The 26,056-nt window shown below is 39.3% G+C and overlaps 1 protein-coding gene across 1 annotated transcript; it reads left to right on the forward strand.

Moving 5' to 3' along the window:
• Nucleotides 1-715: 715 nt before the first annotated feature.
• Nucleotides 716-26,056, forward strand: triqk (triple QxxK/R motif containing). Its single transcript, XM_031323174.2, has 4 exons — nt 716-917; nt 4,570-4,644; nt 17,332-17,417; nt 24,050-26,056. Exons 2-4 carry the CDS (start codon nt 4,584-4,586, stop codon nt 24,155-24,157), a joined length of 255 nt encoding a protein of 84 aa, XP_031179034.1. The 5' UTR covers nt 716-917; nt 4,570-4,583; the 3' UTR covers nt 24,158-26,056.

Here is a 26,056-nt window from a genome sequence, read left to right on the forward strand (position 1 = left end):
CTTTTACTTTTTAATCTGTGTGCATTTGATTGTTTCTTTTGTTTTGTTTTTTGATTTACCCTGTGTAATCTGTAAAGCACATTAAGTCACCTTTGGGTATGACATGCGCTATATAAATAAATTTGCCCTGTCTTGCATAACAATGCATCATATGTTTTCTATTTAAATTATTGATCTGTCATCGGATACAGTAAATGTAGTGCAGTAAAAATTACAGTACTTCCCTCTGAACGTAATCGAGTTGAAGTAGGAGCAACAAATGGGAAAGTACCTCATAATTGTATGGTATTGTAATATTATAATTAGTTTTGTAATATTGTATAGTATGTGAGGTAATTTATTTCTCACCACTGACCTTTTGTGCCTTTACTTAGGAAGAATACGCCATAGTTTTATTATTATTTATTTGCATAACTGTTTAATAATTTTCACAACATAGTAGAGTTCTAATGAAAACTGATTTCGTTTGTAACGTGAACTATTCATTTGTCTACCTTAATTTTAAATGCAATATTTCAATATCAATATGGGAGCTTTTGTATTTGGAAATCAGTTGAAATGAGTGGGAGTGTCTCATAGGGAGTGCCATGGACGTGTGCCCCGCTATCAACTCGTCACCGTCACGCGCTCCACCATTGTTTTTGTGTGAACGCCCCGCCCCACGCTCGTGCTATTGGTCAACTCGACAAATACCCGTGTCTGATTAGAGAAAAGAGCTGTCTGTCATCGGTGTTGACGTGTAAAACAGGAACTCCATCTGAGAGAAGTGGTGTGTTGGCATTTTGGAGAAATGGAGATCGAAGTACAATAAAACTGTCAATGGTGTCGTCCCGTGTGTCCACAAACAACAGCCAGGCATTTCGTAATGCAGAAACACATCTACTAAGCGACATATTCTCCCGATAAACAAGAGCAGTGTAAGTATCTTCGAGAATGAAAGCTGCTTGTAATTAATAACATCTCCACTTGAATGTTATACGTTTTGTACAGTGTGAATAATATATCCATTTGCTCAAAAGCTAGCATAGGAGTTCTGGAAAATGTCCTGCAAGACTTTTTAAATGTTCTGGACTGCAGAGAGAGAAAAAAGAAAGTGCAAATGCATGCATTGTTGGCTTTCAGAAACCTTATATCAGTGTAGGTCATTTTCTAAAATGCTGACAGAAGATATACTTGTAAATTACAGAGACCACGATGCTATGTAATAAAAGTTGCCTGTACCTACACTCAGTTCCAATGTTATTAGATCCACCTAGCTAAAACTAATGCAGGCTAATACATCTGACCTTTTATAAATACTTCCTTAATAAAAGTTAGAATTTTTTTGTTGTTGAAAATGTTTAAGAAATGTGTTAGAGGTATTATACTAATATATATTATACATATATATTTTGTGCACACCGTAAATATCTATCACAGGACACCCACACAGGTGTTTTCAGTTAATCTTGCAGATTAGAACTCTTCCCAGGGCTGTGAGTGTGTATTGACCTCTTCATATATAGTCTATGGTAGAGACTGTGATTGATTGACATCTTCCTGTTAGCTTTGTTGCACCTGTTAGGGCAGCACAAATTACACCTTTATCATCCTTATTGGTACTTGAAGATATTTCATTTAATTTATTTACAGACAAGTTAAAAGTAACTGGTTTCCAGCAGGTTCCTGTTGTGCAGAAACATAAAACATTGAACACAGTTACGACACATGAGGACAGAAACATTTGTATAGGACATCAGCATGGGCTAGACAGATACAGACAACTAAAACAACAGTACAGACAGTGCAAACAAGACTTGGACAATACATGAAACAAAGCAATGTGTGCAAGTGTGACTGTTGAGAAGGAACAGTTTGTATGCCTTTTTGAAATATGTGATGGATAGTAGTGTTCTGATGTGATGAGGAATGTCATTCCAAATTTTGGTGTATGTATGAAAAAAGGATTTCTGACCATAGTTGTTTTTGTATGGGAGGACTGGAATCAATGCCTGTGAGACTGACCTAGTGAGGCGTACTGGTCTCATATTGTGTGTCGGGAGAAGTCCAGCAAGTGCTGGTGAGGTGCCATTTTGAATCTGAAAATAAAATGCAATAGCGTGGCTGTTTATGTAGTTCTGGTAAGTCAGAGCGTTTGAGCGTGTGAATGCAATGCAGTGGTGAGACCACTTTGGAAGATTACTGTGGATCTTGAGAGCTCGATTGTATAGTTGTGCTGTTGGTTCAGTAATTTCCTTGGTGATAAGAGACCAGATTGGAAGACAGTAGGACATAGTCGAAAAACACAATTGCATGTAGGTAGGTTTCAGAAACAGAAAAGGAAATATATGATCTAATCTTACAAAAAATATGTAACCTAATAAAACCCCATCAAAGCACTGGCCCACCTTCAACCCAGGCAGAGGTCTAATCAGCCAGAATAACTGAGCACCTGTGTGGGTGTTCAGATGCTTTAAGGCTAGACAGCTTGACAGACTCTACTGACTGTATCATGCGCTCCGATAGCCTAATCCCTACGCATGTGCACGTACACATGAAATAGTCCCTTTCAGTCCACTCACATGACAGAATCAACACCTCTCTAAAATATTTTCCACAAAACTTAACATTCTAACCTTGATGAGGGTATATTTTATTACAGGACTACGGTCCTGCTTGTTTGTCGGCATGCCTTCTGAATTTGCTTTATTTCTATTCTTTCAAAATTTAATATAGTCTGCTTGGGGGTGTTTTAAGTGACACTTACAGTATATCCTAGACGTAAACTCTGCGGTGTAACCATGTTGAAAAAAAATCACCCTTAAATTCACTTTTATGGCACAGTGCCCCTTCTTCAAGGGTACTATGGCACATTTCACTGTACCAGGGATGGAACCTAGGCTTTCAAACTAGGAGGGCAACTAACACAGAAAGCCATCATTAGAAATGCTAGACTTACTTGCTACGCCTAGTTTAGGTTTCCAGTAAATTCAGGTTATAATAAACACTGTTAATGATTAAAGTGTAATATCGTCCTTGTCATCTATGCATGCAAAGTGCAAAAAATGAACAGGAAAGTGTTATTTTCTCAGCACCAACAATGCTTTTGTCACTATTTTTTTCTAATAGTCAGCACACCACCTTTCTATGACTTTATACCCCAATATTGCAAATGTAAAATATAGATGTAAAAGTGGAAAACCACAGGTAATGACATAGGCTTTAAATGTGTTCCTTTTGGCAATTTAGATATAATATTGTGATGCTGCTGCACAGTACAACATAGCTTGCAAATCTGAGAGCCTACTGTGCCCAACTGTAAACATTACATTTGGACAATTTCCTCTCACGTCTTTTAATCTGCTGACTCTTGTTTCCACTCGCTGGAGAACAATAGCATACATCCTCCTTCTCTGCTGGCACTAACACTATTGAAATGTAGCTGAAAACAATGTTTTTAGTGTAAGGTAAAATTCAAGTCTCCCAAGGCAGCAGTCTCCCATGAGAAGGCATCAGTCAGCACAGGCAGCCAGCCACGCTCTTTGAACATGCTAATTCAGTCTCTTTCCTCTATTCCCCTGCTGCACCTCTAGACTCTTCACCACTCTGTTCTTCTTCGATGCACATAGATACTTTTTTGCTTTCGTATTTGCCTCTCTGTTCTCCCCTGTGCACACCTGCTTACGCATTTCTCTCCCTATCACACTTAAACATGCTTTTTTAAAAATGATAATCAATTATCATTAGACTAGCAGGACTTGATAGATATTGAGGCTTATTTGTCAAAATACATCAGGCATATATTTTAAATCTTTCTGTCAGAGAACAGGTCAGAGGGACATGAGTATCATCAAAAAGCACAGGCTTGCCCCTTGACTATCGACTCATACTTCCTTTTTCCACTATTTTAAACAAAATGCTACAGTGTGATGCAGTGTGTTGTGAGGGAGCCTGTCTGGAATTTAGAGCGCTCACTGAGAAACAAGTATGTTGGATAGATGCATGACACACGCACTGAGTTGTAGCACTTTGTAAAGAAAAGTATTATACAAGCATAGTTATTTCTGGTGACTGTACATCTATAGAGGCACGTGCTTTGACATTAATGCACAGCCCTGTAGACTGACATTTATTCTGTCACACACTTGCATAGTTACACGTGGAGCCTAAGGATACTATTTGTATCACTCCAAGCTCTTTTTTTATACCTTCCCGGTGAGCTGTCGGGGTAATCAAAGAGAGCTCACGGTGTGAAGGAAAATGATGTTAGACTAAATGAGATGGATAGGAAGTGTGCACACTGTGAATGTAACACACATGGAACGTGGTGAGCATTAATTTAATTATGTCTCACAGATGTACAGTATGTGAAAGATAAACCATCTGCCTGATCAAATCTGACTACTCTTCTCTATATATGATTGTGTATTAACTTGAATCCTTCCTGCAGATTTCACAAGTTATCTCGGCTACAGTAGCAGGAATGGAGCTGTATCCATATTTGATTAAGCTAAATGATTAGGTGTTACATTAAGACCCAGCTGTACAATTCTGCCACTCAGGTGTTTTTTTTCCCTCATTTCTTGTCAGGCTGAGGAAGGAGAATGGGGAAGAAGGATGCCAGTGTGACCGGATTACCACTTGATCAGTACCGAAAACAGATTGGTGAGTCTTTATTCGTCCTAGTGTTGGTTAATCAATTTGTTGATTGCAGTAACTTATGGCGTTTTTCCATCACATGGATGGTTTTCCATTAAGAAAAAAAGTCCCTGGTACCTGCTAACAGGTACTTTTTTTTAGTACCACCACCGTCCAGGTTCCAAGTGAGCTGAGGCGATACCAAAAGGTGACGTGAAAACCTGCAGACTACTGATTGGTCAGAGAGAATCATCACTAATCGCTGCGTCATCATTGCTAGCGACAGACTGGGGTGTCCTCAACCAACCCGCCATTTTTAAATAGTTTAGCCAGCAGTGTTTTTTTTTGCTGCCTCCAGCTTCTTTTGAAACAAAATTTGTCTTCTGGCTGTGGCAACAGCCACATGCCGAGAATCAAAAACAACACACCGTCGACATTCTGTATGTGTGTCGCGTTAGGTCACGGCAGTTTCCTGCGGCGTCGCTATGACGACCAGCCACACTCGCCTCAGGCATGAGGCGGTACTAAATCTGCAATGGAAAAAGGAGGATGGGGCACCTCGGCCGAGTAGAGTAGAGTAGAGTCGAGCAGGTACCACGTAATGGAAAAACGCCATTAGTCAACTGTAATCAAACCAAGGAATGCTATTTGGTATGATTAATTGGTTAGAAATGGGGGTGCACCGATCCGATATTAAGATTGGATATCGGTCCCGATATTGACAAAATAGCTGGATCGAGGATTGGAAAAATTAACAGATCCACGGGCCGATCCAGTTTTGTTAGCTTTTTTCCCTCTGTCGCACGTGTGTCGAATGCTGGAAGAGTTGAGTGTACAAATAAATAATAATTCAATACATTACATCTGTGTTATTTTTAGGGCTGTCAAAATAACGCGTTAATTTCGATTAATTAATCTGAAAAAAAATAACGATTTCGAATAACGAAAAAAGATTAATCTATTCCATATTGACGTTTGACCCAGAGCCGTTCTAGCCACCATTGGACTGTAAAATGCAGGAGGAAGACGAGAATGTTCTGCCTGGATCATTAACTGGAACATTTACTTGTAAAAATCTTCTTCCTGGCTACCGAAATCTGGTGCCACTGATATGTCTGCGCTTCTCTCTGATGCTCTGAAGACGACACAGGCAACACAAACACCGCTGCACGTGACGCTAGTTAACACTATACTCGACAGCAGCTAACGTTAGCCTACCGCTAGGTAGTAGCTGGATTAAACACAGTTAAAATGCTGACAGCTAACGCTAAACGGTGTAAAGTTTGACTGTGTTTTACTGTAGAGGATTCAACACCGGTATGTAACAATCTGCAGCTGCCGTCGGAAAAACAACACAGACGGTGCGTTCAATGAAACTGGTAAACTACAGCGTCATCGTGCATTTGAAGTTATTGTAAATGTCCTTTTCCCATCTGGTGGTTGTTTTTGTCGTTCAACAGCAATTTACTAGTGAAATAAGTTATTGTTATACGTTATTATTAAATCATTTAATTTTTACCATATGGCCTTAGCAATAAACAAGCCGTTCTTTAATGTCACCGACTGTTGTTTAGTACCCTTTTTTTTTCTTTTCTTTTTTTACTTTCTTAAAAAGTATCGGTTCAGGCACCGTTAATTATGTATGCGATTAATTTCGATTTAATTAATCACAGAGTATGTAATTAATTAGATTAAATTTTGTAATCGATTGACAGCCCTAGTTATTTTGTGTTAGTTAGGAAAGTAATGTTTAGTTAGGAAAGTCTGGTGGCTTTAGTCTCTTCCACATGGTGGAAGGAAGGTATAAGGTGGAAGGTATAGGATATCGGGTATCAACAGATACTCAAAGCCCAGGCGTCGGTATCGGGACTGAAAAAGTTGGATTGGTGCATCCCTAGTTAGGAACGGATGTAAAGCAATGCTCAGGCTACTTTTCTTTGTTTTAAGTTTAATTTGTCATATGTAGGTTAACACAGGGTAAATGGTACAATGAAATGTATTTGACAAGAGAACGGGTGAGCTCAGCAATTAAAAGCACTAGACGCCATAATAAGAGCACTAGTCATATGAAAGGATAAGATAAAGTGACAACAATAAGATAAAATTACAATAAGATATAAGATAAGATGGGATAAGATAAATAAAATATAGGCAACTTTTATTAATATAGCACTATGTACTTATATAAAAATGAGGATTGTGTGTAAAAGTAAGTGATAAGGTTATCCAACAGTAATGCACAAATGAAATGAGGAGTGATATAAATGTACATAACATAAAATACATAGATGATCTGGGCTCATTAATATAACATTTAGTATCCTAAATGATTGATAGTTTAATCAAAAAGATAACAAATATATTAACTGGCAATTAAAACAGTAAGGTCTGTAAATTAGTTTGTGATGCTTTGTGACAGTTGAGATTGGTCCTCGACTTGTTGTGTAACTCCATTTCAACAACAATCATAACTCAGTGCTTGATGTCGGTAATTTTACCACAACACAGCAATCAACTCAGCGTTCTCTCATAGAAACAAGCTAATGTCACACTCAATAAATCACACATGATACTGTGTTGCAGTGAGCAATTTGTGGTCGTTGCACATATATCCCAATTTGCCCAACTCTTCTTGAAGACCGTTTATCAACATTGGCTATGCAAAAGTTAGCATAATATCTTTACACAGTCCTTGAAACTTTTCCAATTTGTATTGGATTGAAAAGAAACTTGAACCAGACTCACCGGAGTAGAACCAGTATACAAGCTGTGGAAGTAATTGCGACGAACACGCAGCATCTAAAGTCACATTATTGACCGACAGGGAATTCTACTCTTATAAAGCTACCCCTTTGATATCATGCCAGAAGCTTTTGTAGTCCTGAGCTTTTTTGTTTCCCCATCTTTCCCCTGACATCACAAAGGCCTAACTGAGGCAATATGGTCGGTATCAATCAAAAGTTTGGTCCCCTTTAGCATGCCAGCTGTGGTTGCTTGAAGATCACAGCTCATATCATGTCTTTTTGTTTTTGTTTTCCTCTTGTGGAGCAAAGCCAAAAGGTCGCCACTGGCAAAGCTGGATAATTGTGAACAGCTTTGACTGACGCAAACAGAAAGGGAAGCTCTGTATTCCTTATATATCCTTATATATACTTTGAATCCCAGGAACGGCCTATTGTGTACATGAAATGTGACTAAGTAAATTAGACACGAAAAGCGCCCACTTTTGGATCCAAGGAAGAACATTTTTGCACTAAATGGAGTGAGACTCCTACCTAAGCCCTGGTATTGGTCTTATAGTATCTTTACCAGGAACCTGTAGCAGGGCTGAAATAGCTGACATAAAGGAGAGAATGAGTTCTTTAGATGGCAATAATTACAGCCATAGAGGATGAGCAAAAGAAAGTGACACAATCTAGAAGATGAAAGTTGTAAAACTAACAGGGCATCTTGAATTACCAAGTATATCAATCTGATCTCCACACAGGAGTGCTCTGGTTATGGGAATTCAGAAGCAGGTTCTTTGCAATAGTGGTCCTCTTATGATTAATATTTCGGCTTAGATCACCTGTTTGACTGTGACTACAATTTTTTAAGTCTAGAGAACAAGAACAATTCGTCGCATCAGTCCGAAAATCGCCATCCACCCAACTACAAGGACCCAGATGACCTAATATTTAACTTGTCCACTAAAGTTTTGACCAAAGGGAAACTCTGCAACAATGGCTGGCTGGCTGAGCACATTGCAGAATCATAGCTTGCTGTCTATTGTATCCAATTTGCCATCTTCTTTTAAAGATAATTGCAATTTACTTTGATCACACCTTCTTTTAAAGATAGTCATCCAAAGTGAACATTAATCAGGACCAGCTACCTTAGATGTGTTAGCCCTGCACACAAATAAGCATCTTGAGTAGTTTTAGAAGCCTTGAAGTTGTTTTCTTGACTAGAGAAGTGGAAAAAAAATACGTCTTAATTCTATACCATTCTTGTGTTACATGCAAAAATGCCAGTAAAGGCTTTATGTAGTTCTATCACTGGTAAACCAGTAGTTTACTCTGTCTTTTATTGCTTTTTTGCAATTTCTTAATTTGCAAGAGGGGTTGATGTGGACTAACGCCTACTAAAGGTTAAATGGAAATGGAATTTCTGTTTTAAAAACAACTCACACACCTTCCTCCCGGTGGATGTTACCTTCTTGTTTTCTTTAATTTATCAATACAATGTTCTGTACTAATCCACATCCCCCCTTCTGAAGATTGTGTTAACTGTGGCATTGTTCTGGTCCCCTTTCTCCTAGTGGATAATCGTTTGTTGGCCCCTGGTGATTCACATCCTCTGATTATTCCAGGTTTTATATTTCCTGGTGTTACTTTTGTGTTAACAGGACTTATGAGAGGATCTCTTAAGCTAAATGATTTATTTTGCATGTTTTATTTTTTGGACTATTTTTCACTTTTTGTAACAGATGACCTTTTTTTGTTCTTGAAAAAAGTAATCGTCATTCTGACGGCAATAGCAATATTTGTCTTCATCAGGGATGTGATAGCATGTTGAGAAATGTCTCTGTCTTGTTTACGCTACCATGTTATAAGGGCTGGGGTCTCATAAAGCAGAGTGACGGTTATATGCTTTCATAGTGGGACAGAAGAAAAAGATTATTTAGTCCATAGATAGTCTGGATCAACGGAAGTATAATTCCAGGATAACGGAAGTAGAATTCCATGTGTTTACAGGAATTACTATCTACTGTAACTGTGATGTTTTGGTACCGATTGGTGTGATTGCTATGGACAAAATACACACGGAGATACACTAGTAAGAGCAAATTACCTTTAACCAAGTATCTAGCTAACTTAAATAGCTCATGTTGCTGTATTGTGTGAACAGTTAACTTCATTTAATATTGTATGTGGCGTTTTCATTTGCGGGGTGCAAATTGTCCATCAAAACGAGTTCCTTCCCGAGACCATTTTCAGAGCCAACATCGCTGTGTCCGAGCTTAGCGTTGCCCAAGACAATTGTGATTGGTTTAAAGAAATGCAAACAACCCAGAGCAAGTTTTTCTCCTATCTCAGAATGTATGTGTAGTGTCGCCAGACCTTAATCCACAGCGCTGTGGAGATAAGTCTGGCAATGCGAGACTAGCCCACAGATATCTCTTAACCGTCTGCTATTGTCTAAAACCCAGCAGGCTCAGCAAATGAGACATTCATAACATAACAAGCTCATCTCCCACTGTCACACCCCCTACAAGGGTGCAGAAGATCTTGTTTTTTCCTTTTATCCCATTTATTGTTTTGTTTCTCTGCACATCTCATCAATTCAAACATTTGTAACACAGGTGTCAGGGACACTTTGGTCCTCTCTCTTCCTCCGCCTCCTTTCCAACACCCCTCAATTTCTACCGTTTCCCCTTCTTTTTTGAAAAGAATGGCTTATTCATGGTACATCAGCGGTAGTCCAGGCTTGTCGTTGAGCTGTACCATTATCTCTGCTGGAGTACTTTTGTCATGTCAGATGGCCATCAAGGGGCCACACTTGACACTCTATTATTTAATGCCATTATTAAGCCTGTTATAATTGCCAAGATGCCCTCAGGAGAGGTAGAGCTATGTCACTCTAATGGTCACTCTGTTCAAGTAATGACTGCTGCTGCCTGCTGAACAAACTAGGGGAACTTGTCGACACATATAAAGACACCCACGATTTCAAGTATGGCTAATTGGAAATGATGGGCTTTCACATGTAAAGAAGGTCACGCCTACGAACCTGTACTTCTTGCAATTAAATGTGAGAAAAAGTTGAAATATTTTACTCACATTTGTAGGTAGGCTACAGTACATCATCAAGGTATAGTTGTTTTCCTCTTGTCATTATGTATCACGGATAGTTGTCATTTAGCTGTAAATCTCACATGGATTGTGAGATTTTGCCTCCACACATGATGCAAAGGACAAGGCATAAATATCTCCCATGTGTCTGGCATCAGCCCTCTGGTTCCACGACCATGCATCCTGGCAGATGCCAGTGATCCGCACCATGTGGTCACTGACTATTTGGCCGCCATGCCACGTAGACACAGAAGCAAAGCATGAGGAACTGTCAGCCACGCTGTCAGTGTGTTGCCCGCATCGTCCCAGGGCTCTCAGAGAGTACTGGATACTGGTCTGTCTGTCCAAATCACCCTATCACTCTGAATGTAGTGAATATGCAGGACAGCTAGTCCCCACAGACACAAACGCGCACTAAATTCCTCAGGTATGTTTGTGTTTCTCGACACATTCTTGTGCTTGTATGTTGTAATTTTGCCTTCATGACAATTGTGCACAGTGACTTTTTAAATATTACAGTTTTGGCTGGATTGTAAGTAGCCCAACAAAGTTATTGCTAGCATGTGTGTTTAATTACTGTAATTCAAAAATGTTACACTTTAAATAATAATGGATTGTTTCTTAAGAAAGACCTTCCTGAGGTCACATATCTGCATCTAACAGAGACACAGCAGTCTTTATCCATGTTTGAAATATGGCACAAGCTAATGAATGCATAAGTGTCAGAGTTAATTACTAAGTTGTTTGCTCAAAACCTGTAACTTTTAATTTTTAAGCCAGCATTAAAGGCTTGACATACAGAAGTCAAGGTTGCATGTGTTTCACCGTTTTTTTCAATTAGGGATGAAATATTGTTGGTGCATGTTGTGAAGAAATTTAAATTTGCTGCATGTATTGGACACACACAGCTAGAGGTGTTCGTGCAGTATGTGGTATACTGGGTTGGTAAGGCAGCTTTGAGTAGCAACTTATTTTTGCAGGAGCTGATTTTGGATTAGCACTGTTAATTGACAAATGGAAACGTCAACACAGATATAAATAAGAAGGCAGCAACTTGGGAAACAGGTAATTTCATAATGGGTGTCTCAGACATATAATTGTGGTGGGTCAGCTTTTTAATTCATGGGTTAAAGTAACAAATATTATTTTAATTTCAAATGATGATGCAGCAGTCTTTTACTACATGATGCATGAATTACATTTAAATGTGGTAGACGGCTGTATAAAGTTAGTATTATGAGGTTACTTGAAATTGTGCAAGACATGACTTACTTTTCACCACAAATAGATAATCATAACTTAGCCCAAGCAAGCGATGGTTCTACCGTGACACTGTCAAAGATAGTTTCCTCCCTGTCAAATTTATCAGAATATTAACATTGCGTAAACAGATACTTGAGTCTCTGAATAGTACAACCCATTAATGCAGGGGTTTTCCTGGATCAAAATGAGGCAACGGCGGTACAGTACCTAGATGCATTTTTATAATATGTATCAATGGGTTGGAGTTAGGGCAAACATTTTACAAAAACAATTGTATAGGGTTTATGTGTGCGCAGCCAACATATGAGGTGACTTGGAAGTGAAATGGAAAAGTTGACTTGTAGAATTATTTTATTTGTGATATTTCAGGAACTACTAATTAACAATTCATTAATTAGGAGGTTGTTTCTCACTCGTTTCTTAGTAACTACTGACACTTTTGTGTGATATTGTCAAGTACCATTACCTTTTTGTTTCTGAAAAATGTTGCAGTCTCAAATCATATATGCAGATTTTATTTAGACTAAAAATTTGACCAATATTTCCTAAATATTTTCTGTTGGTGGTGACACAATTTCACTTAACTAAGACTCCAAAGAAAAATGACAACAATAAAGAATTCAACATCAACATTGTCTTTTTACTCTGCACCACTTTGGAGTATTCCTGGAGTTCAAGTAGGCAGGAGTGCATTTAATCTTGACATAGGTTTTATCACTACTGATATGGTCGTTTTTTTTGTTTTGTTTGCCTTTTTACTACTGATGTTTCTTTTCGTTCACACAAACTGTGTTCACAAACGCTCTTAGATGTCCACCCCTCTTCTAGCGTCACCTAAATGGCCAATTTGTGTGACACACAAATCACATACCTTCCTCCCTGAGTGCTCAATCACGTGTGGCTAATTTTAGCTAATACCCCCTACCTGTCTCGTTATGCTAAGCAGAACAATTGCTCCAGATAAAAATAATTTCTCCTCAGTCTTAATCAGACAACCATTTACAGGGAAATGCAACGACAAACAAGAAAGACAAAAACATGAAACACATCTAAGGGAATGTACAACAAGTGCTGTGGTGGGATGGGGGGAAGGGCCACTTTCATTTTTCTCTTGTCCTCTTGACATGAAAACAGTGATGACTTCAATGAAAGGCACACTCAGGGAAGCCTCTCAGCACGCTCTCTAGGCCGCCTCACAAGGGCTAATGTTCCTCTGAGACATGACATTGTCGTTGTTGTACAGGAGGACAGTGAGGACCTTTTCAGTGTGGCAGGCAGAAGTAGGGAGCGATGGGAGGGATGGCCTGTAGCCCAACGCAGTTAGATAATTGGTGACAAAGTGTCTACAGAGCCGCTGCAGCAAGGGGAACAGCAATGACAAATTGGAGCGCTCATAAGCCCAATGCAATATCATCGGGACTGCATGTACAGTCAGGTCCATAAATATTGGGACATCGACACAATTCTAATCTTTTTGGCTCTATACACCACCACAATGGATTGGAAATGAAACGAACAAGATGTGCTTTAACTGCAGACTTTCAGCTTTAATTTGAGGGTATTTACATCCAAATCAGGTGAACGGTGTAGGAATTACAACAGTTTGTATATGTGCCTGCCACTTTTTAAGGGACCAAAAGTAATGGGACAGATTAACAATCATAAATCAAACTTTCACTTTTTAATACTTGGTTGCAAATCCTTTGCAGTCAATTACAGCCTGAAGTCTGGAACGCATAGACATCACCAGACGCTGGGTTTCATCCCTGGTGATGCTCTGCCAGGCCTCTACTGCAACTGTCTTCAGTTCCTGCTTGTTCTTGGGGCATTTTCCCTTCAGTTTTGTCTTCAGCAAGTGAAATGCATGCTCAATCGGATTCAGGTCAGGTGATTGACTTGGCCATTGCATAACATTCCACTTCTTTCCCTTAAAAAACTCTTTGGTTGCTTTCGCAGTATGCTTCGGGTCATTGTCCATCTGCACTGTGAAGCGCCGTCCAATGAGTTCTGAAGCATTTGGCTGAATATGAGCAGATAATATTGCCCGAAACACTTCAGAATTCATCCTGCTGCTTTTGTCAGCAGTCACATCATCAATAAATACAAGAGAACCAGTTCCATTGGCAGCCATACATGCCTACGCCATGACACTACCACCACCATGCTTCACTGATGAGGTGGTATGCTTTGGATCATGAGCAGTTCCTTTTCTTCTCCATACTCTTCTCTTCCCATCACTCTGGTACAAGTTGATCTTGGTCTCATCTGTCCATAGGATGTTGTTCCAGAACTGTGAAGGCTTTTTTAGATGTTGTTTGGCAAACTCTAATCTGGCCTTCCTGTTTTTGAGGCTCACCAATGGTTTACATCTTGTGGTGAACCCTCTGTATTCACTCTGGTGAAGTCTTCTCTTGATTGTTGACTTTGACACACATACACCTACCTCCTGGAGAGTGTTCTTGATCTGGCCAACTGTTGTGAAGGGTGTTTTCTTCACCAGGGAAAGAATTCTTCGGTCATCCACCACAGTTGTTTTCCGTGGTCTTCCGGGTCTTTTGGTGTTGCTGAGCTCACCGGTGCGTTCTTTCTTTTTAAGAATGTTCCAAACAGTTGATTTAGCCACACCTAATGTTTTTGCTATCTCTCTGATGGGTTTGTTTTGTTTTTTCAGCCTAATGATGGCTTGCTTCACTGATAGTGACAGCTCTTTGGATCTCATATTGAGAGTTGACAGCAACAGATTCCAAATGCAAATAGCACACTTGAAATGAACTCTGGACCTTTTATCTGCTCCTTGTAAATGGGATAATGAGGGAATAACACACACCTGGCCATGGAACAGCTGAGCAGCCAATTGTCCCATTACTTTTGGTCCCTTAAAAAGTGGGAGGCACATATACAAACTGTTGTAATTCCTACACCGTTCACCTGATTTGGATGCAAATACCCTCAAATTAAAGCTGAAAGTCTGCAGTTAAAGCACATCTTGTTCGTTTCATTTCAAATCCATTGTGGTGGTGTATAGAGTCAAAAAGATTAGAATTGTGTCGATGTCCCAATATTTATGGACCTGACTGTATATGTGTCTGTGTGTGTGTGCAGCTCCAGACCCATGCAAACAAACCACAGGAGAAAGGCAACATGAGGCTTTAATAAATATACCACTGTAATACAACAACAAAATACCTTGCACAGCCTAATGTAATTCTCCTCCATATCAACTAGTCATACTACTACTTGGTGTAACTATTCTGATTTTGCTCCAATTAAGTATTGATGCTTAACAAATGGGTTGTGGTGATTTTTTTGCATATAAACGTAATTTCTCCATGTAGAACAATTCTAGCCCTACGAATGAGAAAACAAAATCCGGACAGGTGCATGTTTTGGAGGCCATTTGTGGGAGATATTATAAATGCTGAAAAAAATTCTGCCTTTTAAATTTAAACCCCAGCTTGCTTAAATTCTGATATTGTTCTGTCTTTGAGTATCTTTGGGCACTTTTCTGCAGAATAGTCAGATAAAGCAAACTAGTATCAAAACAGAAAGTACAGATTGTTCAAGTTGTGGGATTCAATTTTAAATAAATAAATACAACTGCAGAAGTGTACAGGACAGGTTGCAAAACAGAGATCATGGATTTCTACAATTTTCCCCAAACAACCTGGTTGACACATTCGATTATCGATAGGTGAAGAATGCCATTTCCCAGATAACCTGGATATGAGAAGATATCATACTATTATCAAGTAAATGTTCATGTTATTTAAAACCATAAAGGCCTAGTCACACAGGCATATAAACCTGTGCGACCAGTGGATTTGCTCACAGGTGAATGAAATCCTTTTTTTCAAGTTTAAAAAAAAAAAAAAAAAAAGTTCTTCATTGGTTAAATTCGCAAATGTGCACCATTAACCAGAGCCAGCTGACTGTCAGTTAGCAGACAGTTAGCAAACTTGTCAGCTTGGAGAGCTTTTTCCCCTTTAACTAACTCTTTATTAATGACATTATGTACAATCCTGAGAACAAAATGGTAGTAAACCCACCAGTACAGAGAAAATAGAATTCACAACCAGCCATTTGCAGTCTGAACATCCCTGCACAATTTCTGTGAATGGTAAGCAACCTGAGGTGCCCTCCAATAACATTTCCCACCCGACATCCAGTGCCCCTCATAATGAATTCCCACTAGCTCCCTGTTTGCTTCTGTCTGCTTCTGGCAACATGCTTCCCATTTTTATTAACCCTCCACTGAGTCAGAGAGAGAGAGAGAGAGAGAGAGAGAGAGAGAGAGAGAGAGAGAGAGAGAGAGAGAGAGAGAGAGAGAGAGAGAGAGAGAGAGAGAGAGAGAGAGAGAGAGAGAGAGAGAGAGAGAGAGAGAGAGAGAGAGAGAGAGAGAGAGAGAGAGAGAGAGAGAGAGAGAGAGAGAGGAGAGAGAGAGAGAGAGAGAGAGAGAGAGAGAGAGAGAGAGAGAGAGAGAGAGAGAGAGAGAGAGAGAGAGAGAGAGAGAGAGAGAGAGAGAGAGAGAGAGCTCTCTCCCCCCCCCCCTCCATGGCAGTTCCCACAACAGGAGACCCTTCACTTTCCAAGAGACATGATACTCAGCGGTATGCAGCTCTGTTTGTTTTCAGAATCGCAACACACACACACCTCCTTACCCCTACTTTTTCACTCGCTCATTTTCACTCCTTTCTCTCCCACAACCTTTCCGGATGAATATGGACCGTTTCTTTCCTCGCCTTCCTCCTTCTCTTGTTCCCTCTTTCGATGCAAATGAGGCTTAATTGGCTGGGAGTAAAAACTCCAAGTGGCCTCCGCATGTCACTTCACGGACTGAGAAACCTCGAGCTGACCCAGGGGCTTGGTCTCTCAGTCACACGCACACGCACACACACACACACACACACACACACACACACACACACACACACACACACACAGACAGTTCAGCAAGCTGTTGCCTTTCCACCCTATTGTTAGCAAAGTTCCTTTTCCTGCAGTGTGTTGTTTCTAATTAGACCAAGACAGCCGGCTCTGCCTCATGTAAAGCACGCTCACACACACTCACATAAACACACATGCTTTGCCAGGTGGCTGGTTTGCCCCTAACACTCACCCTTGAGAGTTGAGCCCATGGGAAGTCAAGCAACCACAGGTGAACTGTGTGCAGCTCAGACCAAAAAAGATTCCTTTTATTCTGGTTGCATGTGCTGATATGTGTGGGTAAATTTATTTGTAGAAATTGTGAATTGTCAATGCTACTATTTAGCCTTATTTCTCTCACTTGCCTCATTTTGGTTTTTACAGCTATTGTAGATTGGAATTGCAGCAGAACTTACAGGAATAGTTTGACATTTTGGGAAAAAAAATGCTTATTCGCTTTCTTTTAGATGAGATAAATACTGCTCTCATATCTGTTAAATATGCAGCTACATCCAGGAGATGGTTAGCTTAAATTAACCGTATGACTGGACACACAGGGAAACGGCTAGCTCTGTCTAAAGCTAACAAATCTACTAACTAGCTCCAATAAAGCTCACCAAAAGCGATGAATAAAACAATGAGACAATTTTTCAGTCTTTTGATTTGTGTTCCCCATTTGATTTTTCTCTTACAGGTAAGCAGGACTACAAAAAGACAAAGCCAGCCTTGAAGGCCACGCGGCTGAAAGCTGAAGCAAAGAAGTATTCCTCTGGATTCAGGGTGAGACTGGCCTGGTCTTACTTTCTCTTTATGACTACTGACGTCTGTATCTACATGTCTTCATTATTTCTGCTATTGTGTTTGTTTTGGCCCATTTTTGTTTCTGTTTGTCTTTCTGTCTACTTTCCTTTTGTGTCAGTCTGCCTGTTTCAGAACGTGTCTCACTAAAATAACTTTTCATATCCCAGACTCTTAGCTTTCTTACAACCTACAGTTACTCTTATAATAATATATATCCACCTGAAATGAAGTGATGTGCCCCCCCCGCCTATCCTTTGACGATTCGTAAAAGTGTTGAAAACTACCGTTTGGAAAAGGGAGGAATGGGACAGTCCTCTATAGAATAAAGTTTACAATACTCTATCAAGTCTACAAGAAAGAAGACAACGAATAAAGAATTCCTGTGAGGAGTGAAATTCAAGAGTTTCCGTATTCTTTTAATGGTGAATAAAACAACATGGAGGAGGAGAGACGGTGAGGAAGAAGTGGGAAAATAAAAGAAATGGAACAAGAAGGTGATAAGATAAATAGAGTTGGGTAATGTAAAAGTAAAGGCAGATGAGGGTGTTGCTTGGATGGAAAAGTGCGTCTCTCTCCGTTGCTTTGTCACACTGCAGTGATTAGGAGCTTTTTTTGCAAGCAAAGATGGATGAATCCACTCTGTCAAACGTGGCACAGCTGTTTATGCTTTTCCTCATTCAGCTGGTTTACCAATAAACAGTTTTCCTATTTCAAGGTCTCTCCATATAGAGTAAGACCATGCCAATGAAATGTGAATCTGTCAGCATAGGTTTTTAAATCTTTGAAATTGCAGATCCCATCACATGAAATCAGGTCATCAGTGATTTTTTTAGCTGTCAAAAATGAAAATACATTATAAGAAAACAATATTCAGACAGTTTTATTTTTTATCGCATGTTTATTTTACTTCGTGGTGTTGAGAATTAGTTCTGTTTACAGTACATCAAAAGCCAAAAGGCTTCACTTCCTCATTGAGCCTCCGTTGGCACATAGTACACAGAGATGAACAAATCAAAGTAAGGATTAAACACTGGGTGAAATGGTCAGGTTTTAAAATATGCATCTCTTAGACACGCAAGGCCTCATTAAGCACGTCTTTAATCCAATTAGATTAGTCCATATCTTGAAATATTGATATTGCTTATGAATAATTCAGGTTTTTCACGCCCAAGACGAGGGGAATTTTCAGAGGTCGGATTAAAAATACTTCTGGGACGAGGATATTAAACTGACTTAGACCCTTTGGCCCCGAGTTCGATTGAAATTCAGCCCAAATGTAATGGATATTTGGTCACGCTTGCATTTCCATCGAGTCCTTTTTAGCGTTATACAAAGTTGTGAATTTTACACAGCTCTGAGATGAGAGTAGAAAGCCTTCTCTGTTTTTGTCTCTCTGTCCTTTGGTTGACAACAATGATTTGGCTGCAGTTTTTGTAGGCATGTTGCTCCTTTCCTCTCTCCTTCTCCCTATTTTACCATGTCCCTGGTTGGGATGCTGGTCTCAGATACAGCTGGCATTTCAGAAGGACCAGCAGGCATGTGGGCACAGAATCTGGCAGCTGCCAGGGCAGGCTGTCTTGGGGCTGTCCTAGTAGCAGGGCAGTCTGGGTAAGTTGGCAGCGAAAAGGATGGAGAGACTGTGAGAGAGAAAGTGGAAGAGGGAGAACGTCTGTTCCCACAACAGCGATCAGTTGTCAGGCTGCACGAAACGTTGACCTCAGAAGTGGCTGAAACCAGCCACTTGTTGTGTGTCCTTATTCACATGCTGTGTCACGGTTTGCTTACATAGGTAGATTTGTTACTGTCTGAATGCAAGTGTTGACATATTCCTTCCCTGCTCTTTCTAACTCTGGGTGACATGGGGTCACAGCAGCAGAGATGAAGAAATTGGCAGGAAGTTGTTTGGCTGTCTCTCCTCAGTTTGCCCAGAGAAAAAGAAGTGCCTTCGAAGTTACTCCAGCACACTAGCTTGCAGCACAGGAAACCAGCCTGCTGCCTTGTCTAATTGGCACACTAGCCTTCTGTTCAGTTCTACACTATTTTCCCGTCTTATTTAGCTGCTAAGCCTAGAAAGTTGGGAAAAATTGCTTATGGAATTGGCGGAGGATGGAGGATACAGATAATTACTCTGGGTATCTTCCAGCTGTCATTTATGAATGTATGTAAGACTTTATAGAATTTTTTTTTTTGCCTTTTTTTTTTTGCATTTTTTTGGGTGATTCCACCCAATTTCTTCAAATTACTTTTTTGTAGCAATACATGCATGTTTATACAAATATATAACTTGAGTCATGAAGCTGTTAGTTTTGTCTTGAATGAGCAATTCTGATGAACAGGCACAGCAATTATTGAGCAAAGTCATTGCTAATCAACACTTGAGTAAACAGTATGAACTGTGAGTGATGCTGTGCTGCCAAACTCTAGCACCTGCTTCAGCCTCTCACTGAGGCAGACTGGATCTTCTTCTCATTCACACTGTTGAGCTGGTTAGGAGCATAGACAGATAGCAGATGGGAAGTTGTAAGTTTGATGGCCTTTTATGCCCTTTAATTTACAGGAAGCTTTATGAAAAGACTCAATGAGTTGTGATAGTGGCAATAAGACTTTTTCTGTCCCTGGAGATGTTTTTTGTTAAGTGTCCCTAAAGCATTTGCAAAGGTTGTAGGAGAAAAGGGTTTTAGCTGTTAAAAAGGAACATTTGTTTCACTTAAGATAATCAGCAGGCAAAAAGTGAAAGTAGGTTACAGCATGTGGCTATTTGAAACACATTTTCTCACGTGGTAGTCCAGTTGTAGGATTGTGATAACTTTTATTTTACGAAAGATTAGTACTGAAACTATTAGTCAATGATTTGATAAGTCGAATGAAGTAATTATTTTAAGTACATTTTTTTAAATCATTGGTTGGATAAAACAGGCACTTTTTTTTTTTTACCTCTGGCTCCAGGGAAATGGTGATAGGCATTTTTAGAAACTATTTTCTGACAATGATTTATCTGAAAAAAAATCATAGAGAGATTAATGAATTGATATTGAAAGTAATCATTATTTGCAGCCCTGGAAGGATGTTAAATGGATGAGTTTGAAAGTATGAATGATACAAGATGCGTTTACTGATTCCTGGACAAAAGTATTATGATATCAAGGTGTTAAGTCTCCTTTAACAGCCATCAAGGCACCAAAAGAAACAAAAAAACATCAGTTACTTTTATTTAACCAGTCATGAAATATTATCTAAGGGTTGGTTATCTAAGTCCCAACCCTTAGATTATCTAAGTCTACCAACCGCAGCCCAAACGCACCAACAGTTGTTTGTAGCTCGCATCTATCTGCAACCCACATGCAGCCACTGAATCTGCTTAGCACGTAGGCACAGACTGATGTACACACACACACACACACACACACACACACACACACACACAGAGCAACAAACCAAGAAGGAGTACAAAAGGTAAACCAGATGAGGGGATGTCTGCTGAGCTGTGGCTTATCGCCAGGGTGACAGGAACCCAGCTCCCAGCATGCCGGAGCTGAGAGAGCTACATGATGAAGATGATGCTTGGGCCCCATCCAGGGGTCTCTATCAGAATTTGGGCAGAGAGGCTGTGTGTTCATGTCTGAGTATGTGTGGATGTGCGAGTGGGCACACATAAATGTGTTTGTGAGACAAGGCAAGAGTTAACACAGTGGGCCACTCTCCTCAAAAACAATGATCTCAATCAAGTGCAGGTGCTTCCTACAACTCAAGTGTTTTGACCAAAACCCCTCCAGCTTGTTTTCATAGACAAGTCACTGTTACCAGCTGTTGTCTTTTTGTCTGAAACCTGAAGCAGAGAAAGGGAGAAAAACACAACCTGGATTGCGATATTTGTGCGTCCTTTTGGTTTAGCGCCAGTTCAGCGAAATGCTTACCTGCGTCAGTAGCACACAATTTTCTTCTGGGATATTGTGGGCAGAATTACAAACGCTTCTCTTTGTCATGTTTTTCAAAGCTGTGAGAGAACACAAGGAAAAATTAGCAAAAACAATCAAGCCTTCGTGATTCGATAAGTTCTCATTTCTCCGAGGCCTAGGCAAAATAGAAAAGTAAATCAAGCACCGGGAGCCTGGCGGTTAATATATGAAACTAAAGTGCATGAAATTTAAAAGTTTTCCAATTAAGCAAGGACTTAAAGCTGTTTGGAGGCTGCTGGTATGTAGATAAATGGTGGCTGAGGCTAATGAAGACCAATGCTGCTGATGATTAGGCACTACAACATGTACACAGATAGCTGTGGATGCCATGACGCCTTTTAATTGTCACCCCCCACCACCCCCATCCCCTTCGCCAGAGAGGAATTATTATTAGCCCCCCGCCACCCCTCGTTTGTGCCAAGCCTTATCTCTCACTTGTTTTCTCTCTCCTTCTTACTCTTGTTTTTCAGTCCTGGCCAGTGGGTTGAATTTGCAGTCCTCTCTCTATGTGCGTGCTACATATGGCAATTACTGAACTAATGTTTTCTCAAATTGTCTTTCATATATATTTTTGCTTCTGTTTTTCGTTTACATCCGTCTTGTTTGCTGTTTTTCTGGTTGTCAATTTCCTTCACTGTAACCTTGAAAATATATATATATATATATATATATAGCATAATGGGACTTTACAGGCTGATTTAGTTCATCATGGTTCAGGTAGATTTTTAGATAGGTACTGTCTTAAATAATCTTTAGATACAACAATAAGATTATAGATATCTGTGAAAATTGGATAGGATTATGATTCATGTACATACACTTGCCATGTCACCTTTGTTGTTGTGGCCCAGTTTGCATGTAAAAACCTAATTTCCATGTTCAAATCAAATATTTCTTTTTGAATAACCCCCAATCAGACTGTACTCTGCACCCTTGTAAAGCTCTCCAAGCTCTCCAGTGTTGATTAGAAAGTTTGCTGCTAATGAGTTCTCTTGATAAAGAATAACTGGCATTGTTCAATACTCTGAGTGGCCCTAATGAAACTCCAGCTGATGAAGATTGTAATCGTGTGAGCGCCACATAATGAACTAGCGCTCCAAATTCTCATTTTCAAGTTGAATGCCACTCCTCTGGAAAGCCTCAATTTGTTTGACAATTAACCAATAGAAAATCTAAAAAACAAAACAAAAAAATAGGTCATTTTGATAAAGAAAGTTTTTAACTTCTGAGTAAGACCTGCAGGGGAACACTAGAGACTGATTGCAGATAGAATAGATTATAATACTGCCGTCACAGTGCACACGTGCTTCTTGGTTTCCGAAATGTGATACTGCACTTTTCTTTTCTCGGATGTGGCTCCAGTTTTACTCCACAATATGTTTCCACCTAATCTCTTTGCATCAAGAGAGAACCTGAAACAAATCAACGATTCATTCTTCAGAGGCCTGTGATGTGCTGTCAGACTTTCCTCAATTAAACTACAAAAACCTCAAATAAATAGTCTACAATTGTTTTTGTCTTTGGAAGAAGAATCCCAAAGCTGGCAGCTAACCCTAGCCTTAGCCCTGGCACACTGTGTGTACCGGCGCTTCTGTTGCTTTCTAATTTCACCATAACTAACATCATGTTGTGTTTTTCATTTAACTTGATGTAAATATATACAATACATTATTATTATTATTATTATTATTAATTAAGTAAATTTACTGCACTATATTTACCGTCACTGCCACTTTCATTTCATCAGGTAAGGATTTCCCCACAGTGAAACCATTTCTACATCTGTTTCAACACATCTGTTGAAGTTGCAGTAAGCTGGGGTTTTCCTCCGCTGTGAACAAAGCTTTCAAAAAGAAGCTTTTTTTGTGTGGATAGCTTTAAAACACCAGTGTTGGGTTGTTGTGTGAACGGGAAACACTGACATATGATTATAAGCTTGTTAACCTTTTCAAACAAAACAAACAGAGCTTTCAGTTCTCTGCCCAGGTGCTTATTTCTTTTTCAAGTAGAATGTACAATATGCAAATGTCATTCTCTGTAAAGTGAAAGTATAAATTGATTGTATGGATTGATTGAGGTCTCAATGCAGCAGTTCAAGAATTACAATTACAGAATAGGCAGTAATTGTTACTGTGCAGCCATCTAAACACTAAAACAGAAAGATATTGTAAGTCAGTGACAATTCCTGTGTGAACATGTTTAATACAGTGTTTTTCATATTTAACTGCAATAGTATGGACCAGGCTTAATTTCATTTGAACCGTTTACATCTTTGTATAAAAACAGATTTTTACTTTATTGGCTGAAATGAAAATCTGATGATTGACAGTCCTAAAATTACATTTGTCTTTAAAAGCACACTCACAAATTACACTTTAAATATTTAATATTTAGTTTTTGAACTTTTTAAAACAAGCTATTAAACAATATATTCATAGCTCATACATAGCTCTAAGAGATGAGAACAATAATTACATAACCATGCAAACCTATTCAAACAAAGTAGAGCTGCCCCTGTGTGTAAAGAAAGACATGGGATCAGGCAGATATATATATATATATATATATATATATATAGCTGTATATGTGTGTGTATATATATATAGCTGTACAGAAGAACAAAGTATCTTAAAACCATCTCTCTTTACTTCTCAGGATGCATTCTTGGTCATTGCAGCAATCGTGTTCTTTGTCCTGTGTGTCTACGCCTTCTTCTACCTCAACCTGAGTACCGAGATCAACCTGGACGTGGATGTGGATTAATTAAAGGTGGACCGTGTGCTGAAGACGTCTTGTCTCTACACATCAAACACGAGGATGGGACACAGTCTGTCAGCTTTTTTACACACTTTTGGTGACACGGTGACAACGAACTGCCTCTTTAGGTGAAATGAGAAAATGCAATTAACTGAAGTGTCAGGCCATTTTTGAAACTTGCATCATCTTGTATCTACCATTGAATTTCTTCTTTCCCTTTAATTTCTGGAGGGGAGCACGCAAACTGTAAACATTATTATACTGAAACATATTATACTATGGTTCTACATCCATAAATGTTAGTTTCTTCTATTCTTTCCCTGAGCCCACAACTGAGCTTTGATTCTCTTTCCCTAAAAAATTCAGTGTCCTCTTACTTCGTGGCACTTTAACATTCTGCTGCAAAATCTACAAACAGCAAAGAAAATGAGGCTCTTCTTCGAAAACTACGGTCGAGACCAAGCCTCTTGTTATAGTAATCATATTTTGCAGAGTCACGTCCCACTGTTTTCTCCATTAATAGAAAAATGTAAATCTCCCGCTGAACCTCTCGTCACATCCAGACAAACACTTGCCTCACATTCCAGTGCACAAACCTCTCCTCCCGTATATCTGGAGATCACAAAGTGTGAGATTAGAATCCACAAAGCCCTCGCCCTGATTGAATGTGTGTGCAGAATACAGAACAACACATTCTACCTGCCACACATACACACAGCACGGAGACAGACATCCACAGGATTAACATTACAAAGATGATCCTGTTCTTTCACTTGAATGAAAATTACAGAGATGAGTGATGACTGAATGGAGGTGAGCCGGTATGTTTCTCATAAGGAAAACCATGACAATTTTCCTGTCTTGTCAAATGTATGTATTGTTGTCCCCTTAAGGATGTGATGTGTCTATATGAACAGTTTTGTCAAAGCCTCTGTATATCTACTCTTTGTGCACTAGTGCTGCAAGGTGCAAGGACTGACCTTCCATTAACCATTTCAGTCAAAGTGCTTCCACTGTTTTCTTTGTTGGCGAAGGAGTGCAGAGTCAGGGGCTTTTATGTCATCCATTTGCTTGCAAATTTGTTGATTTATTTCCTTTTTTGTTCATTATTATCATTTCTATTCCACGTTTTTCTTAGTACCTTAAACTTTATAGCAATACTGTTCTCTAAAAGGCAATTGATGCATAGTTTAGGATATGACTCTTATATTAGTGAAATGCATAAAAGGCCAATACCAAATACACAAGAGGCCTTGTGACATTTTTATTTTTCTTCCACTGAGTGTCTTTTAAAAACAAGTCTTGTCTTTGTGCCTGACTGTGTTCTGTAGCTAAGAGGAAATTTGAGACAGATTTTGAGCTTTCAGTTTCTGCCTATGTTCCCCCCTCTTTTCTCCCATGACCTCCCGACCTCTGGTAAAGACTACATGTCCAAGAAACCATTATGGTAAGCATGCATCCGTACCCTCACCCAGTGGCTTTTATCTGGCCCTGGTACATCCAGACCCCCCTTCTTCACCACTGTGAGTCACTCACATGTGTAACCATAGATAGTCCTAGTCCTCACAGACCTTCATATGTGACACCTGTTAGCTAAAAGGTCACCATTACCAACTACAAGAGCTCTGACATCCACACAATGGAAAGATCTGGCAGCACAGCCTATTTATTTATTTTTTGGCAATTTGAGATTATTTTTGAAGTGGTTTGTGTGGTATATAAACATTTTACGGTTTGCTTTTTCCTTATGATTTGGTTACAGGATAATGTGTGATATATTATGAATTATCTTTCTGTGTATTTTTGTTAAATTGCTTTACAAATCAAAATTATGTAACTCTTTGTAAAGAAATATACATAATGCATAATGCGAAAGAAGATTAAAGGACCTTTTCAGTAACTATA

This window comes from Sander lucioperca, chromosome 16 (genome assembly GCF_008315115.2).
Source record: "Sander lucioperca isolate FBNREF2018 chromosome 16, SLUC_FBN_1.2, whole genome shotgun sequence".
NCBI classification, from domain to species: domain Eukaryota; kingdom Metazoa; phylum Chordata; class Actinopteri; order Perciformes; family Percidae; genus Sander; species Sander lucioperca.